This window comes from Ammospiza caudacuta, chromosome 3, assembly GCF_027887145.1.
Source record: "Ammospiza caudacuta isolate bAmmCau1 chromosome 3, bAmmCau1.pri, whole genome shotgun sequence".
Classification (NCBI taxonomy): Eukaryota; Metazoa; Chordata; class Aves; order Passeriformes; family Passerellidae; genus Ammospiza; species Ammospiza caudacuta.
This window is the reverse complement of record NC_080595.1, coordinates 111,271,960-111,290,603: the sequence shown is the minus strand read 5'-3', so window position 1 is coordinate 111,290,603 and position 18,644 is coordinate 111,271,960. Positions and strand designations below refer to the sequence as shown.

The window sequence follows — 18,644 nt, the reverse complement described above, 5'->3', positions numbered from 1 at the left end:
CTATCCACAGCCCAACACCATGATTTGGTGGTGGGGTTTTGTGGGGTTTTTTTTGGTTTTGTGGGGTTTGGGTTTTTTTTGGGGGGGGGGGGTTGTGTTTTTTTTGTTGTTTTTTTTTTGGGTTTTGGTTGATTGGTTGGTTTGTTGGGTTTTTGTTTTTTTTTTTTTTGGTTGGTTGGTTTTTGTTTTATTTTATGACCACAGGCTTGAGTGCTAGAAAGCAGCCACAGGATGGCCAAGGCTGAGGCTACATCACTCACCTGCTTCTGAGCTGAGATGTAGCCATGGAAATGTAACCAGTAGGAATCAGCTTACCTTTAAGAAAAACAAACAAAAATTCCTGGCTAAAGACTCCTAAGCTTTTTTAGTTAAAACTTTCCACAAAGCATTCCATCATCTCCTTTCCAGTGGTTCAGTTCTGTCCTGTATGTCTTCCAGGCTGTACAGTATTTTCTTACTGGTATTTCACAGCCATTAGCATGAGCCAGCTCTCTGGTTTGGGGAACTTATTTCTGTTTAATTCACAAACTGATGTTCCTTTTCACATCAAAAATAAAAAAAACATTTTTCACTGAAAGCAATAGAAACAAACCAACAGGTTACAGGATCCAGAAATAACTGCAGGAATGATAGGCCAAAGTCATTAAGTCAGTTACAGTAGTGGTTTATTTTTGAATGCAAGCATGCATTTTTCATATGGCTTTTCTGGACTGGGGAGCTTCATTTGGTGGCATTTTGAAATGGTGCTTGCTAGAGCACTGTCATTAATTATACAGCCCACAGAGGAAGTGCAAGTGAAGGCTGATGGAGCTGATACCAGTGGCTTGTCAGAGCTGCTGGGGAAATGGCATCACAAACCCACCACTGATGCCTCAGATTTGGCTAACTGCACTGTAGGAACCAACATGTTTCCCTTCAGTGTTGTGTGTGTGCCTGCGTGGGTACAGGAGAAGCAATTTCTAAGTCATCCTGGAATACAGCTGGTGGTGCAGCAGACTGTGAAATTGCTTGTCACTGCCAGGATGTTCCCAGCCTTTAAGCAAAGAGGTGGTGCAGGGAAGAGAAACTGTGAGCCTGGAGAAAGGTCAGCCCTCAGTGCAGAGTGGAGGATTACTCCTTTTGCTTGTTCTGTTACTGCTCTCTTCAGCTCCACAAAAGCTTAAAAAGCAACCAAGTCCAGCGGCTCAGGACTTCTTCCCCATCACCTGTGCACTAGCCTGCATCTTCCTGTCAGCTCCAATACCTCACAGCAGATCAGCAATTCTGGGGAGGTGTTCTTGGTCTGTGAAGCACTGCTCCTCACATTGTTCTCTACTGTAAAACACAATATCGGATTTATTAATTCTTGTTTTACGCTCTTTAAGAGCGACTAGAGGGTCTGGAAGGAGCCCTCCATGGTGAGAACTACCTTCTGATCCCTCCACTGACTCCATCTTGACCCTGTTGCCCTTTCCTTTACCCTGCTTCCAGGAGAGAAGGAAGAGCAGGGATAATGAGCAAAAGGCTTCAGAGATTGTTGGGAAGGGCAGGGAGCCAGACTTTGCTTTGCAGAATGAGACATTTCATAGCCATGCAGGTTGACTGGGCCGTTTGCTGTGACTCAGACACCAAGCTGACTTGAAATCAAATCTGGAAGCAAGAATCCACCCAGAAAAACACAGCAGGCAGTAATAGGGTTGTGTGTGAAACTTGAGCTTTGTGCTGATTACTTGGAATTTTCACTTTTTAAACAAGTAATGAGTTTGGACTATATAATTGTAAAACCTGGTTCCTGAACTTAAAGGTAAAGGTCAAGAGAAAAACTTTGAGAAAGTTTGTTACAAATACTCAAAATATTGGTCAAGTTAGGGTCCTGACTCACCATGATCCTTCAGATGGGCACAGTTGCTTTCAGCAGATGGAAGAGGATGGATTCTGCTGTGGAATATCTGATTTTTTGAAGTCTTCTCATGCAGTATGTTTGTGAAGCAAGCTCTTATCTTACCTCTAATTGTTACTTGCTACTTCTGGTTATTAGGGAATCAAATAACTTTGGACCAAGAGGTCCAAAGTTTGAGGTAGACAGGGAAAAGAAGTGCAGAATATTTTGGGAGGTTTTGTGACTCTACATACCAAAAATTAAGAAGGCACAGTCTGATGAGGCAACCTCCTGTCAGGTTACTCCACATTAGCTGTGCAGCAACCTGCTGAAATTAAAGAGTCCTGGAGTTTGACAGAGTAATACTGTCTGACCTTTGCACAATGGGCTTCTAGAATATCAGTCTTGCATCTAATCAGCATGTCACAGCAGTCTAAGGAAAATGCAATTCACAGTGATGGTCTTAAGAATTCATTTTACAAAAGCTGAGATAATTCATGGCTCCTGAGCCATCTGATGTGCTGGATAACCAGCCTACGTGGAAGCTTTTCCTTTGATGGTTATGCAAATGCAGAAATCTCTTCCCAGTTATCCTTGTGCTTTCCTTTCCATTTCCTTACTCCTTGATATATACTCTCAAGAACATGTGCCAGTACACAGGTAATTGCTTTGGGAGGTGTGAAAACTTCACCTGTTGTGATACTACACATCCACAGGAGACACACTGTAAGAGTGCCATTTTTCAAACCATTTCTGATAAACAGCAGTGGGACTTAAAGGTAAAAAGACACAGCCCTTGCCCTTGTGGTTGAACAAATTTATTTTCTGCAGACAGTGGTTTCTGGGTGAGCAAAGAATTCAAGTAAATAAGAAATTTAAACCTACTAGATGGGGAAAAAAGACTTGTTGAGGTTAAATGTTAATATTTTACCTGTCTCCTTTGCATATGTGTGGTTGGCCTTCTGCAGCTTCAGCTATGTTAAGCTACTGCCTCAACAGATCAACAATTAACATTTTTTAATTGTTAAATATAATTTGATTACTTCAGTCCATTAAAAAAAAAAGATAGTATTACATCTGATACTTTTGCAACTTGACATTTTAAAAAAATATGCTATTTTTGCTTTCAGACAGTTTCAGGAGATAGTAGGGGAGGCAGAACCTGTAATTTTATGTTTATACTATTTGTTTTGTATTTAGCAATGTAAGAAGAAAATTAATAAGAATGGGATTGGCCAGCTGCTGACTTGACTGCTGACCATGGCACAAAAGAATGGTAGATACAGAATTTTTCCTTGCAAACACAATATTGCAAAGGTCCAAAAGAAGTAAATTAAGCAGAAGTTAGGTTGAAAATTCATGCTCATAAAAAAAAAACCAAGTGCTGATTTTAATTCTTGGATTTCTTCCTTTGGGCTAAATCTTCCTTTCCTCTCTGTAGAAGTGGAGGTCCCATGATGGAGGAACAATTCAGAAAGCTATGGAGGTCCAGTGGTACTGCATAACTCTACTCTGCAGACTAGACTGGGCTAGACTGCAGGCTTTGAAGATAATTTTTGTAAATGGTGACACATTCTGAGTGGTCATCTGCTAGGCCAAACCACTGGCCACTCTCCTCTGGAGAGCAGAACTGAGGGAGGAGGAACAGACCAGCACTGTTCCTTCCTCTCCTAAAGCTGCTGGGAGTTTCATCTCCATGGATAACCATCAAAAAATCCTGACTACTCAGGTTCGCCATCAAGAGGGGCTTAATTCACAATATCATCATTGACTTTGGGAGAGATCTTTCCCTCAGAGTATTTTTGCAGAAGTGGTAGGTGTATAAAAATTGGAAAATAAAAATAGTCCTCTTATCTGTTTGCTTTTTCAGCGTGTCAAGACTTATTTTTGTGCAACACCTGGGAGGGGTTCTGGCAGTGGCGAACATCAGGGGCGGGGGCGAATATGGAGAGACCTGGCACAAAGGTGAGTCAGTCAAAGAACAGGAACAAAACTGCAGGCTTAACAATGCAAATTGCAACATTTTCTGTTCACTCCTTCTCCCATGCTCACATCTCCTTTTGCATTTTACTTATTCTGCTAAAAAGTAAATTTTTTTCCATGCTTACATGTTAGATCTGTACGTTGTCCAGTGTTAATTTGATGGTTTTCCTTAGATTATTTTCATTTTTGCAGCCTACTTGAAAACAGTTTTGTACAAAGACAATATTTTCCAACAAAATGATTTGGGTTTTTTAAGCAGTATCAAGTTCCCTGGGGTTAAACACAGGAAAATGCAGCTATTTATATTGAACTGATCTTACAACAAATGTCTGCATTTTGCAAAAGACCTGGTTTCCTTTCACATACCCCTTTCATTATTGCAGGTTCCCAATCCTAAATCCCCAAAACAACAACACTGACTATTTAGACTCTCTTGTTATCAAACATGCACACACAAAAAAATTTGCAGAACTTTGTGGAAGGTGTGAACTCTTGAGTTCAGAGTATAAACTCTTCTGTATTGTTTTTGCATAATTTATGAATAGACCTTTTTTTAAAAATATTTGCTGAATATGACTGGAAAAATGTCTTCACCAAAAGGATTTTCAAGCAGCAGAACAGGCCGCCCATGGAAGTGGTTGAGTCACCATCCCTGGAGGTGATGTTTAAAAGACACATAGATGTGTCTTAGGGACATGGCAGTGCTGAGTTAACAGTTGAACATGATGATCCTAAAAGTCTTTTCCAACCTAAATGTTCTGTGATTCTGTGATTGAAGTCCATATGAAAACCGTCAGCTCCAGAAGCGCATTCACATCATCCCCTCCAAACTCTTGGGGGATCCAACTTGCAGGCAATCATTTGACCTTTTAGGGTTTTCTGTAATCTGACTGTCATGTCACAGGGAAACTCAGTCAAACACTGAAAAGCTGTCAATCTCTTTTCCCCTTTTCTGAACACTTTTGATGTACTTCATCTGTGTTTTTCCCATCTTGTCTTAATCATTTAATTGTCTTTGTCCACTTGCCTTATTGTTGACAACTGTCACATTCCTCCACCAGGGGAAAAAGCTTGGAAAAGTCCTTCTTATTTCAGGAACATACCTATCCTTATTTAAAGGTGACACTTTACTCATATTCCAAGAATCTGGTGCATAAGTTGCTGGGAATGTTGTCAGCAAGGCAAATGTACCAAAACAATGGTGCTTATGATCTAGCAATTTGCCATGGCAGTAAGCCATAATATCTTTTTATCAGACAGAATGGTATTTCCAGATCATTGCATCTTGATTTTACTATTTCATCTGTGGTAACTATTTGTCTGGGTCATTTCCTCACAATTGAGTTAATTATGTAATAGTTTCATAAATAGAAGCTGTATGTGCTTGCAGATACAGGATATTATTGCTAAAGATGAAGTATCCTTCATTAATTTTAATTTGGAGATTGATCTGTAGTAGATTTTAATAAAATTTATTTTAATATGATAATGCTTCTTTGATGCACCTATTTCCTGCTTGATTTTGACCCAAGTATTTTATTGCGGTTTTAAATAAAATATGTATCTGTTCTTTTTTTTATTCCAGAAGCAATTACAGAAGGTTTTTTTGCTTAGGTTCAATTTTATAAATAGGATTCTGACCTTACACCAGCCTGGTGTTTTGAGCAAGGAGTAAGATTTATTTCTCCTTTATTGCCACATACTTAAAAACATTTTTGTTGTCCCAGTATGTCTATTTTCAATGGTCTTGTTAATACAAGAATGATGTGTATTTGTTAAAAAAACCCAACAAAACTTACAAATGTACTGGTTCCAATTCTACCAGATCTTTATGACTAAATGTCAGACTTACATTGCTAAACTTCTGTGACACAGAAACAAAGTTTTTACAAAACTATTGTTTTTTTAAATGGTTTTGTAAAACCATTGTAAACTGCTTGTCTAAGGATCACTTGATGGAGAATGGAGATAAAGAGACATCTCAGGACTGTAGCTCATCTAACTTAATTTAGGGTAAAATTAATTGTCCTGGAGGTTCCTGGACCATAGGGGGACCCTTAGGCAATCAGCTTGGAATAAACATCCAGCTTTTAAAGAAAGGAGAAGAAACTGGATTTCATTTCTGCATCCTGTAAGCCCCACTTGCCTGGCTGGGCCACTGCCTTTGCTACAGGAATGGAAGGATTTTCTTCCTAGTTCCCATTTCTTACCAGCATTTAATTGGCTGAGATTACCATGGGCTTTAGGTATGATAATGTTTGAGGAGGATCTAGTTTTAGTCTCTTGCCAAACAAGCAAGATTTGGACAACTGTGCATTCTCTAAGCTGATACTCTTCTATTAAAATAATTCAAAGATTGTAGGAAAAACCATCCTTTTCCTTCCCTATTCCACCCTGCAAAATTTTTTTTTCAGACCTAGAAGTCTTATCAATGATGTCATCAGAACCAACAATTTCTGTCATTATTTGCTCCCTTATACATATGATGGTATTTGGAATTTCATTCAACATGATGGCAGTATCTTAAGCATTTCTATATTGAAAATTAACTAATAAATTTTCAAAGCAAGATGGAACTCTGAAGTCTCTTTTCGACCATAGCTTTATATCATCTGGTTTGAAAACAACTAATAGGAAAAAAAAGTAAATTACCAGCCACATATTATACATCCAGGAAATTAGAAGTGCTTATTTTATATAGCCTATTTTATAAGCTGAATCTTTATTCCCCTAAGAAACTGTCACTGAGTTTAATGATGTTGAAGTCCCATTAGCTTAAACCTCAAGTGTGTTGTATTGTGGTCATTTTGTAGATATTTTGCTGTGCAAAGCTTTTAGCTTTCCTTTCACTGGTTAGGAACATTACCTGGCACTCACTGCAGTATAGGTATGTATTATTCAGAGTTTCTGAAAGCATCAGAGGTATTGACAGAACCATCTTATAGCCTCTCTGTGTTGACAGAATCTTTCATTTTTGCTGTTTTTCTGAGCAGCATCAATTATTAAAATGTTCATGAAGCTGGAATTGCTCCCAGGTATTTTTGGACACATGTTTTTGTGAAGAGATGGTATCAAAAGGATTTTATGGTATCAACTGATTTGTTTTGTTTCCTTGCTAGGTGGTATCTTGGCCAACAAACAAAATTGCTTTGATGACTTTCAGTGTGCTGCCAAATACCTCATCAAGGAAGGCTACACATCCCCAAAGAAGCTGACTATTAATGGAGGCTCAAATGGGGGCCTCTTAGTTGGTAAGAACTGCTTGTCTGTTTCCCAGATTTGGTGCTGGGCTTATCAAAGTAATCAGACAAAAATTGATGAGATCTTGTTGTCAAAAGCTGTCAGAATGTCAATGCAATAATGTATACCAGGTGTTAAATATGTACAGTAGTATTTCACTTGCTGTTTGCATAGGACATTGGAATTCTGCAATTCTCTGGAAAAGCCCCACATGTGTGGTAAGAGCTAACCCTGTGGTAGAATCACAGACAGAAAGTAAGAATGGTTGTAAAAACATGGAGGTTTTTTATCTTTCTTTCTTCAGGTTAACCATTACAAAATAACCACTGACCTATTAATTTATGTAGCATTGGGAAACTGTGTGTGGTCTGTTACAAATGCATATTGTTCACTTAAAATTCACTGCTGTGTTCTTAAATTCAAGAAAATTAATAGCCTTGTCTTAAACAGAAGTCTTGTCACAGAAAGATCTCATATTCTGAGCAGTCTAGGAGCTACAAAATCTATTTCTAATAAGATCCTTATCTGAAAGTAACAGAAGAAAAAAGAAGGTGATTTTTTGTGCAATTTTGAAAGGAAGATGAGACACACAGTAATAGTATCAGGGTCTGTTTGCCTTTTTTTAAGCAGTATGAAAGGTGACAGTATGACAGATTTGAGCTACTTATGTGAGAAGGGGGTAAAAAAGGCACCTCAAGTTCATGAACCACTGAATTATAGAAGATGAGCAGTTTTCCTAGGCCTACTCTTCTTTTGTATTTATTAGCTGGTGTATACTGACTCTATTGATTTTATTCTATTTTTCAGTGAATTAGCATCCAGCATGAGAAACAGAATTTGGAATTATATGGATCTTTGGTCTAAGCCATGTTGGCTAGACCTGCATTGTTATTTTTAAAAAGCAGTTGTTTTAAAGATGGATAAACCACTACTTGTAAAGCTGTATTTTGGTTTTTGCTTAAATGCTTCTCGATAACAAGTGGCAGAAGGTATTTGTGCATTTAAAATGGAAATGGGTGAATGTGAAAAAGGATTAAAGGCTTTGTACTCCATTTGGGAATGCAAGCAGTGCACACGTCAGTTTTATGTTGGGCCTAAATGTATAGTTAGAACTGCATTTAAACTTTGAATATATTGCATAGCTTCTGAAAATACTTCTTTATTGTTATATGGACTTCAGCTTCAGTCAGGATGAGATTCATCCTACCCAGCTTCAGTAATAAAACCCCCTGGGTTACTGGCTGAACTGTTCAGTTGGGCTCCTGTGTCAGGAAGGGGAAGTAAGAGACAACTACAGGAAATACATAATTCTGGTGGGAGACAGGTGTTGGGAATCTAGACCTCCCTGCTCTAAAAAATCTTGTTAGAATCCTTCCTTTGAATTTACTGGTAGATTACAATCAAGCAGGATTTCCATGCTCTTGATGAGCCACGTAGGGATTTTCCTTGACTGAGTAGAATTAGGTGAATTCAGGAAATTCTTATAAAGTCTTTTTTATCAAAGCAAAAATAAATTTTGCAATAGTTACTGATGCAACATTAGAGATCATAACTCATCCTGTAGGTTCAAAGACCCACTGCCACATTTTCTTCTTTCTTATTTATTGAAGAAAGAGCTGACAAGGAAGAGTATTGTCTAACTCTTCCAAAATACTCTTTCCTTTCAGTCAGACTAACAGGAGGTGACTGAGCACTGCAGAGCCCTGAGCTCATCTTGCCTCATTCAACTGCAAAACAAGACTTCCCTGTCCTGCAGTGTGATCCCCAAGCTGAGCAGAGCAGCACAGCTGTGAGCTGAAAACCTCCCTGCAAATGCAGTGTTGGACCTCTCATGTTTGCCTGGACAAAACCAGTTCTGACATTTTGAGGGCTTATTTTCATACTGAATTTTAAAACCCAAAGTTATGTATAGGGGCATATAATACACAAATTAATTGTTGTTCCAGATTCCACTTTATTAATGCATATAATTATTATGGCTGATTGAAAAGGTGTAGTGTGCATGGATGAGTGTCTCCATACTTCAGATTTCTCACTGAAGTTACTATGTAAGGAAATAGCAAGGAGCAATTTCTTCCAAAATCCTGAGCAACAGGCAGTGCTTCAAGACATACTCTAAAATAAAGAGTATTAAAGTAAAATGTTATGCTAGTTGTTTTGGCTTTTGTTCCTACCACAATACAATTTATGTTCATAAAAGAAAATAGCTTGAAGAGAAGGGATCTGATCTTTAGGTTAAAACCTGAAGATCTTTTACATAGCATCTCTTTAAGGCACTATGTACCTATGAAAATTACTCATAATTCTATCATAGTTACATATCAGATTTGACTAGAAGTAAAATTTTATTTTATTTATTTTATTTACTAGAAGTAAAATTTTATTCAGAAAGTTTAAATGAAGAAAATAGGGTGTAGTGTAAACTCTTGGCAGAGACAGACAGATCACAGGAGACTGATAAGCAAATTGGTTCCAGTGTTAAGATTAGCAATGACATTTTTCCATGCTCATCAGAGGCAGGAAGCTGGCCAGATGATCTGTGGGACTCACAGGTTAGTGAGATGTAAAAGGAGCATTAAAGGAAATTAATTGCAAAGCAGAACAACTAAATGGTCTGTTTGTATTGATGTTCCCTCCTGAGGAGAGGGTGGGGGTTCCCTGCGTGGGTCTGTCTTCATGGGGAATATTCTGGGGAGCTGACTCCAGTTGAAGCATCAGCAGGAAAGGCTTTGGAATGCATCAATCCATGAAAAGTGGTGTGTTGCCAGGGCCAGATGGTGCACATGCAGGATCCTAAGTGAACTCTGGTATGAAATTGCAGGCTACTAAGCCTGAATATCTGAGGAACAGAAGGGGGCAGGTGTAATGCCAAGTTTTAAATGGTTCACGGTGATCCACAAGCTGCAGATGAGTAAATCTGACTTCTCTAATGGGCAAGCTAATAAATGAATACCAGTAAATAAGACCTAAAGAAAGAATTCTGCAGGCTGAAGTTGCAGCTTTCAAATGTATTGGAGCTATCTGAAGGAGTTGGGCTGCATATGGGGCTTTTAACAGTGATCTAGGTGAGGAGCTATTCTTGGATTTTCAAAAGCTGTGAAAGAAAGTCCTTGCTGAGCTGGAAGCAAAGTCATGTCCTAGCAATGTCATGGTTAGCAGGAGGCAAAGAGTGGTGATAATCAATCCATTTTCACAATGGACAAAAATGAGGCTATAAGAATAATTTGGGAAAGATCATACCTACATGTGGATGCACAGTGAATAGTTCTGAATTAATTAAGGGATTCTGGGATCCGTTGTAGTAGTGAAAATTTCAGTGATCTTGTTTCTTAAAATTCAAAAAAGGCAGAGGAATTTGTAAAATCAGCAGGGAAAAGGTTTAAATCAAGAAACAGGAATTGGAATTGAAGAACTTACAGGCTATGATAAACACTGAATGAATAAACAGTAAGAGAGTAAACAGTTGTATTTACAGGGGATGTGTGTTTTGATGGCTTTTTTTATAGGATGGCTTAACTCCAGCTCGGAGAAAACTGAAATAACTAGTTCATCAGATAATAATTTACAGGAGGGATGTCCCACTTGCCACTTTTATACTTTGAATACTCAGGTTGATGGAACCACTGAAGTTGTTTTTAAAATATATGAGGCAAGCATTATTCTTAAAGAAATTGTCCTTTCCAGTTGTAGGAAGATAAAAATTGCAAAACAAGAAAATACAGCAGCAATTCACTTTGTTAATTTGAGGTTATTGTACTGATTTTGTAACAGTCTGCTTTTAACAAAACTCTTTTCTTATGAGTTTACATAGTAATTATGGAAGACAACTTTCATCAGTAAATGGAGGGCTTTTGATCCTTAATGCCCTTTTCTTTCTTGAAACTAATATTAAAAGTTTAAACAGCGAATGGTTTAGGTACCTTCAGTTCAGTAGTTCAAAATCTCATGTGCCTTAAAAGTTTATTTCTCCTTCAGTCCTGATTTGGTGGTTTGAAAGGCAGTGTTCACAGAACAACATGTTTGGTGTCTGAAGAGCACAGAAATGGCTCTTAAGTTCTTTAGAATGTACCATTTTTCAGAGTTACGTTTTTTATCCATTTGTGTATTTGCTTACAGTTTTGCTTGAAACTCTATTTGACTTCATATTCACTGACAGCCTACACCCAGTACGACCTGGTAGTGAACCTTTTACTGTTGAACTTAATTCTTTAAGACCTGAGTACTAATGGAATTGTTCTCCTGCTGAAGCTGCCTGTGCCAACCAGCGCCCTGACCTGTTTGGCTGTGCCATTGCCCAAGTGGGAGTGATGGACATGCTGAAATTCCACAAGTACACCATCGGCCATGCCTGGACCACTGACTACGGCTGCTCTGACTGCAAGGAGCAGTTCGAATGGCTGCGCAAGTGAGTGCCTTCACATCCTTTCTGTGGCTGCTAAAACACACAGTCTGCTCAAACCTTTCCAGTTGTCATGATCAATATATGTTCTAGTGATTTCTTATCATTTCCCACACTGAATTTGGGGAGTTCAGCATTTCCTTACAAGTCAGTTTTGACCTATCTTCAAAGTCCTGTTGAATCAAGTGGTCCTGTTTTCAAAGACCTTGTTCTCCTAGCAGCTTTTAACAGCTCGTAATGTTTTCTTTCTGAATAATGACTCTTTTAGGCTATTACAACAGAATATTCTCAAGTGGACCACTACATCAATTGTATTTTTTACCACGAGAGAGAGACAGTCACCATTGTGAATTGTATTATACAATGTGGGTTGGATTTATTTGTACTAAACCAAAATAGGATCTTAATTAATGAAAAATTAAGCTGAGAAAAAAATTTCTCAGCTTCTGTTGAGAGTCTCAATTTCCCTGTTTCCAGCAGGATGGATCCTGTTATGGACTTGACAGGCTTCCCTGCAGTTTCCCTGCTGGCTTCTCCTGATATTTTATTCCTGTGAGATGTACACATATGTATCTCTTAGAAATAAAGAAATGTACTTGCTTTACATTTCAGAGCCAGAGATCTGTGGCCCCTCTTGCATGTCAGTTGCCATTAGCACAATTCTGATTAATGTCACTGAGAACTTTTCTATTCTGAGTGCTAACAAACACCACTGTGATGGTTTCAGTAGGAAAGGACCTTCTTGTTGGATCTTGAGGAAAAAGATATGGCAACATTTGTGTGTTTTTCTCAGGTACTCTCCACTTCACAATGTCAAGCTGCCAGAAGAAGATGGCATCCAGTATCCCTCCACGCTGCTGCTCACAGCAGACCACGACGACCGCGTGGTCCCTCTGCACTCTCTCAAGTTCATCGCCACCCTGCAGTACATTGTGGGCCGGAGCAGCAAACAAACCAATCCCCTTCTCATCCACATTGACACCAAGGCTGGCCACGGAGCAGGAAAGCCAACTGCTAAAGTTATAGAAGAAGTGTCAGATATGTTTGCTTTTGTAGCACGATGTCTAAATCTTGAGTGGATTGAATAGGAAAAGTGCTTATTACTGTCTCCTTTAGAAAACAAGGGCTTTAACATTAAAGAACAGCCACACTACAACATGGTGTAGTACTTACATTTAAGAACTACAGTTTAATATTTTATTGATCCAACCTGCTATGGAGTTTTCATCTTCTGTGCTTCCCTCTTTTTGGCATTTCTTTGATTTTTTTTCTACTGCATTCCAAATTCCATTTTGAAAAGCATGTTCAAAAAAATAGCTGAGCTACTCTCAGTACTGTTGTGAAAATTTAGATTTCAAAATTAGTGCTATTTGAGCTTATTTCCTGTAAACAGTTTTAATGTATTTCACCTATAAACATATCCAAATCATTTGTAATTAAATGTAAGTACTGTTCACATACAAGATCTCTGAGCATATTTTATTTACACAGTAATTTATTTAAGAATGTAAATTGAAGGTGTTCAGTGATAACCATGAAAAACTGAAGAGATGGTAATCCAGTTAAGTCAAATATTATTAAAAAGCTTATATTACATTCTGTTCATAAACGTGTTACAGTCTATAATAATGATTTTGCTAAATTGTTCCTTCTTTCCAAAGAGACTTCAAAATGTCACAAGTCTTCTCTTCTGCCATTTATTTCTGCACAGAAGAGTGGAGGCTGAAAAACTTGATGAAATCTTAGATTCTCACTGTAATCTCAGTCAAGCTATACAGATGCTCTCCAACAACCCATATGAAATTATTTCTTTCTGAAGAGTAGACCAGGCACTGATTTAAGTAAATGAACAAAATATAAACCAACACAAAACAAAATAAAAAACTCCACTCCAACCCAAAGCCACAGCTTTGTCCAGATTATTCAGGTTCAGTTTTTTTCTGATGCTTCTCACAGGACATTCTCTAACAAGGCAAAATCTGAACATGCATATATAACCTAGTTTTGGCTGCAAGAGCTCATAGTCAGACTCCCCTATGACTTGACACAGGCACATTATTTGAACTGTCATTTTTCCCATCTAGGCTGTAGAGCTGCAAAGTAGATGTGAGCATTTGCTTCCTGTTTAATCTCTGATGCACTGCAGGAATTACAGTTTGATTTTGCACAGAAAAAAATATTCTATCAACTATTATTAGTCTTGCTGCCCTTCCACAAAACATCAGTGTTTCTCATTTTTGGATGAACTGATGTAATCTTCCAGAGTCATTCTTGTCATTACATTCATACTTCGACCCTAAGGACAGTATTTTTACTCTGGGCTCAGGAGTTTTATCTCTAAACAAAGAGATTATGTCTTGGTGCAGGAAGAGGAAGGAGTGGTATTTAAAGAGAGGGCGATGCTCTAAATGCAGCAAAATTAAAATAAATTTGTACCAGAGTCACTCTGTGTTTCCCTCATGATCTGGACTTCTTCTGATTCTCTCTGGAGTCCAGGAAAGATTATCCTCTCCAGGCCCTTATTAGGTATGGCTAATTTGATTTTAGGAGAAAATAAAAAATTATTTCTGCTTTCATATGAAATACCACATGTAAAACCTGTGTGTGATTTGGGGTTTGTTTGGGACCCACGGGCATTAGAGTTGTTTGCAAGATACTCTGTAAACTTTTGCACTCTGATCACAGCATTGAATTAAACAATCAGAGTAGAGAGTTGAGGGAGGGTTGATTTTTTTTCCTTCCAGGGTGTGAAAACAGGGTACAGATTCAGCACCCTCCCTTTTCCCAGAGGTGTATGAATTGCTTTCTTTGATCATCTAGAAATTTTCAACAGCTTTCCCACGTGGCAGAAACAAAGGACATAAAGCTGTGCCATCTCCATGTGAAATATTCATAGCTGTGGCATGTAGCCTTCTATTGAATGTGTGGTTTCTGTCAAGAGGGCAGTACCCAGTTCACCTTTGCAGGATAGGTGTGTGGAAACATGGTCCTCAGACATTCAAGAAATAGAGCTGAACTGTGTCCATGCATTGAATTGCAAATACCTGAGTACAGCCAGCTCAGTCATCTCTAGGCCTGTTCCTAAAAATGCTTTTCCTTGTTCTCCAATTGCTCAAGCACAAAACTTCTGGCACAGGTTAAAAGTAACTCCTTTTCCTTGTGAAGCTTTCTGTTTAGGCTGAGTTCCCTGAATGACTCAGTGTCATGACAGATGACCCATAATCTGGGCACTTTGGAAACAAACATTTCTGTGAGTGGCAGTCAGAAGTACTGAACGTGGAGCTGCTTGCTGGAGACACCACTCACAAAGTAAATGTTCCAGAGCACTGGAAAGGCATTGTGTTTCTCTAACAGTGTCATCATGTCAACATTTATTTGATCTTAATCAGCTGTGCCACATTCAGGATTCAGGTGCCCAAAAAATTATGTTGCAAAGCTGTCCTGTTACCTGAGTTGCTGATTGGAGACAGACAGGATCATACTCCAGCTGGAATCTGTAATTAACTCTGAGTGAGTAATGCTTTTGTAATATAGTGGGATTTAAACCTTTGGGGTTTTGATTAAATAGACCTGGAGCCAAACCATTCCTGCTGTATAAAACATAATGAAATTTCTATTAGTCTAGTTTCAAGGTTATTCTCTCTGTAGTGGAAACGGTATTTTATGAAGATACTCTTGTATCTTGTTTTATGGTGTCTATTTCCAGTATGTGAAGCAAAATTCACAAGCTGGGCAAGGTAACCTCCCAGATATCTGCTTTTTCAAAACCACCTTAGAAAAATAAATACTGATGTTTTGCATCAAGATCCAAACCCCCCAAAAAAGCCCTGCAAGAGGCTTATGTTGCATGAAAAAAATCTGGCTTTATGTAGAAATAAATGAACTTTCTACATAATTCTCCTAATAGTCTTCACAACTGATGTAAAGATATCTTAGTTGTCTTTCCTCCCATGAATGTACATTTGCATTAGAGTTGATTTATGTGAAAAAAGTCAGAAGTATTTTTAAAAGCTGAGTCTTCATTTTCTTTACAGAGAGAGAGATTTGAATTTCTTTGCATTGGAATTGATTTACATTTTGGTAGCTGGAAAAAAAGATAGATGTGTATGTATAGATATATTTATGTGTATGTATGTACTGATTTCAGCTGGGAGCTGCACTCTCTAGTCTAGGGATGGAAGAGGGCAGCTGGCAGTGGGTATGTAAGAATAGAGGGTGCTCAGGAGGGAGTTTGGAGATGGATACCTGTCCCTGGCACCTAGAGCTTCTGGAGCAGGATTTTCTTGACTTGGCTCTGCTTTGCCATCTGTCTGTAGGGAGGCAGAAAGATGAGCAGCAGCACTTCTGGACTCAGCACAGCCAGCAGCAGCTTTCAGTGTTGCCAGGTCATTTATTTATTTTTAGCCTGAGGTTGCCCCTTCAGGATTGCCTAAAAATCTGCTTATAGACTTCCTGACAGTCTCTCCTGTGAAAGGGGTTTTCCAAGCTGAGTAGGATTTAGGGGGAAGGCCAAGGGAGGGACTTGGAAGCCAGGCTAATAAACAACCAGACAATTTTCTGCCAAGCTCTTCTACTTTGAAAATCTTTAGTAGACCACTTTTGTGTAATTGTCGCTTTGTACAGACCTCTCAGAATTGGATAGGTTTGAACAGCCAGGTTTGGCATCTTTGTTCATTTTTCCTTGTGTTAATTACTTCTGCCTTCAGATATGCCAAGAGAGAAGGAAAAAAAAAAAAAAAAAGCATTGCTCAGGCATTTTTAGCTTGCTCTTGCAGAAGAGTGATGTGGGGTAGCCTTCCAATTGTCATGTCCCTGAAGATAACTATAGTGTGTCCTCAAGATAGCATTATCCATGAATAGAAAATTCTGAATAAGCTCATGTCTTCAGTTTATTCACAGGAGGGCAATCCTAGTGACAGAGTCCCTGTGGAAGCTGGACTCGCTACTGGCACAGAAATTTACTGAAATTCTGGACTAGGAGGAGTGTGGTTTGACTGTTTCTCCTAATTTTCCATAAGAATAACTGAAAATTCAACATTTAGAGCTGAAGCTAAGCAGTAATGTATTAGTGAGAATCTCTTTTCTGTTTACATCCCTCTGCCTTGTTACGAGGAGTAAGGGAGGCAAAGAACAAACTTGGTGCTCGTGCCCTTACCCATTCCAGTGGAAGTTTAATGCTGAAAGTCTGAATAGCAAGAGTCAGAGTGTGGTGACTTCACTAAACATTTCCAGCTGGCCACTTGTTGCTCAGAAAACTCTTTATTTGTGTTTGTGCACTGCTTTCAGTGCCTCCCAGGCCTTCTGTGTGCAAAAAGGAAGGAGCTACTATTCTTGAAGCCCCTAAGGTGGGAGAACACATGCTGTTTTAAGCAAGATGTGTCCTAGGTAGGTATTTGGTAGTGCTAACTACCATGAACATACTAAATAACAGAGGAGTTTATTCATTAGTTAGTTTTACACCAGTTAAGGCAAATTTTTACAAGTTTGGGGAGCGCTTAGCTGGTGAAAAACTGTTACCCATGCTGATTTATTATTTTAGGCCATTTCTAGTGTGCAACAAGGGCATGTCATTGTGGCACCAAGTGACAAAATGCTGTGACTTGGGCTGTTGTTTCCCTCCTGAGGAAGAAACTGAATAAAGGGCATGGGCATTTCACTTTTCAGAATCCTTTGGAACAGTAACAGAAGCAGATAAACAATTCTTATTGTCTTCTGATTGTTTCAAATGAAACAGTGTCATTTCAAAACAACAAAATGTGTTGTTTTCTGGTTGTACTGCTGTTTCAGAGGAACTTCTGCTGTAACAGAACAAGCTTTGTGATGTAGGTATGTGCAGATATTTCTTTCAGTAAAAAGAAATACTGGGCCAGGTTGTTAAATACTTTCTACTTCATATATTTAGTGTCCATAATTAACATTTTGCTGCTGAAACTGCTTTTTGGTTTAGTTTAAAGCTTCTCAGCATTAAAACCATGTTTTCATTGTAAGTGGCAGAAAGCTGTAGACTTAAGACCATTGATAGGGGACCCAAGTTTCAGCTCCTGAATGGGTTACCTTTCATTTTGTGTTTCACTGAGTAGACACAGGTAGAATCATAAAATGGTTTTGTTTGGAAGGGACCTTAAGGATCATCCAGGTCCGGCTACCCTGCTCTGGGCAGGGACACTTTCCACTCTAGACCAGGGTGCTCAGGATCCCATCCAACATGGTCTTGAACGCTTAAAGAATGGGGCATTCACAGCTTTTCTGGATGACCTGTTCCAGTGCCTCACCACCCTCATAATGAAGAGTTTATTCCTAATATCTAATCTAAACCTACCCTCTTTTGGTTTGCAGCCATTCCCCCTTGTCCTCTCACTACATGCCCTAGTACAAAGTCTCTCTCCATCTTTCTTGTAGGCTTCCTACCTGTACTGAAAGCCACAGTTAGGTCAGCCCAAAGCTGCTTTTTTCCAGACTGAACTAGAAAAACTTCACATAACAGTAAAACAGTGAAATGAGTGAAAGTAGATGATCACTGCCTGTAAATTGAAGATCTTGAGAAACCTCTATGGTTGACTGTATGTAAACAAGCCTCCAGCTGTTATTTGAAATTAAAGGGATTACTTTTCCTAATTAGAGATGCTCAGCTCTCCTTGAGCTTCAAGGAAGTCTGGCTCCAAATCTGAACTTCATAAGAGCACACATCAGTCAAAATGCCAAAAAGCAAAAGCAGTTCTTGAAATTCCCCATCTTTTCAATGTGGTAATCCTTCAGCAAAGCTTCAGCTGCCAAGGACAAACTGGAAAACATCCTCCTCTCACAGATGACAGTCACTCACACAACAACCCAGTCATTAAATAGTTTGCTGCCATGGGCCTGCTGCCCAATCCTCCTGCCTGGTGGAGCCTTCCAGGCACTGTGATTGCCAGAGGAAGTCAAATGAGGGGGATGGGTACCAAATTTACAGAATTGCTTCCAGCTAATGAGTTAGACAGTTATTGAGAACATTTCATTGGAGAATTTGGATTGTTTTCATTATCTTTGATACTTGTTCCCTGTTAGGATCTGATTAGTGGGAGATGCCTCTCCTGAATTAAGGCTCAAGAAAGAAGTCTGGTGTTAATAATTTTACCATGGATGCCATGGTAAAACTCAGAGATTGTTACCTCAGTCTGTGCCAGG

At 38.9% G+C, this 18,644-nt stretch overlaps 1 protein-coding gene across 1 annotated transcript in view; it reads left to right on the top strand.

The window, feature by feature from the left end:
• PREP (prolyl endopeptidase) overlaps positions 1-14,919 on the top strand; it is an 87,327-nt gene extending 72,408 nt beyond the window's left edge. The window contains exons 12-15 of the mRNA XM_058801218.1: positions 3,729-3,823; positions 6,961-7,092; positions 11,330-11,486; positions 12,274-14,919. Coding sequence (XP_058657201.1) covers positions 3,729-3,823; positions 6,961-7,092; positions 11,330-11,486; positions 12,274-12,568 — 679 coding nt within the window. The 3' untranslated portion in view covers positions 12,569-14,919. The remainder of the gene's footprint in view (positions 1-3,728; positions 3,824-6,960; positions 7,093-11,329; positions 11,487-12,273) is intronic.
• Positions 14,920-18,644: the final 3,725 nt, after the last annotated feature.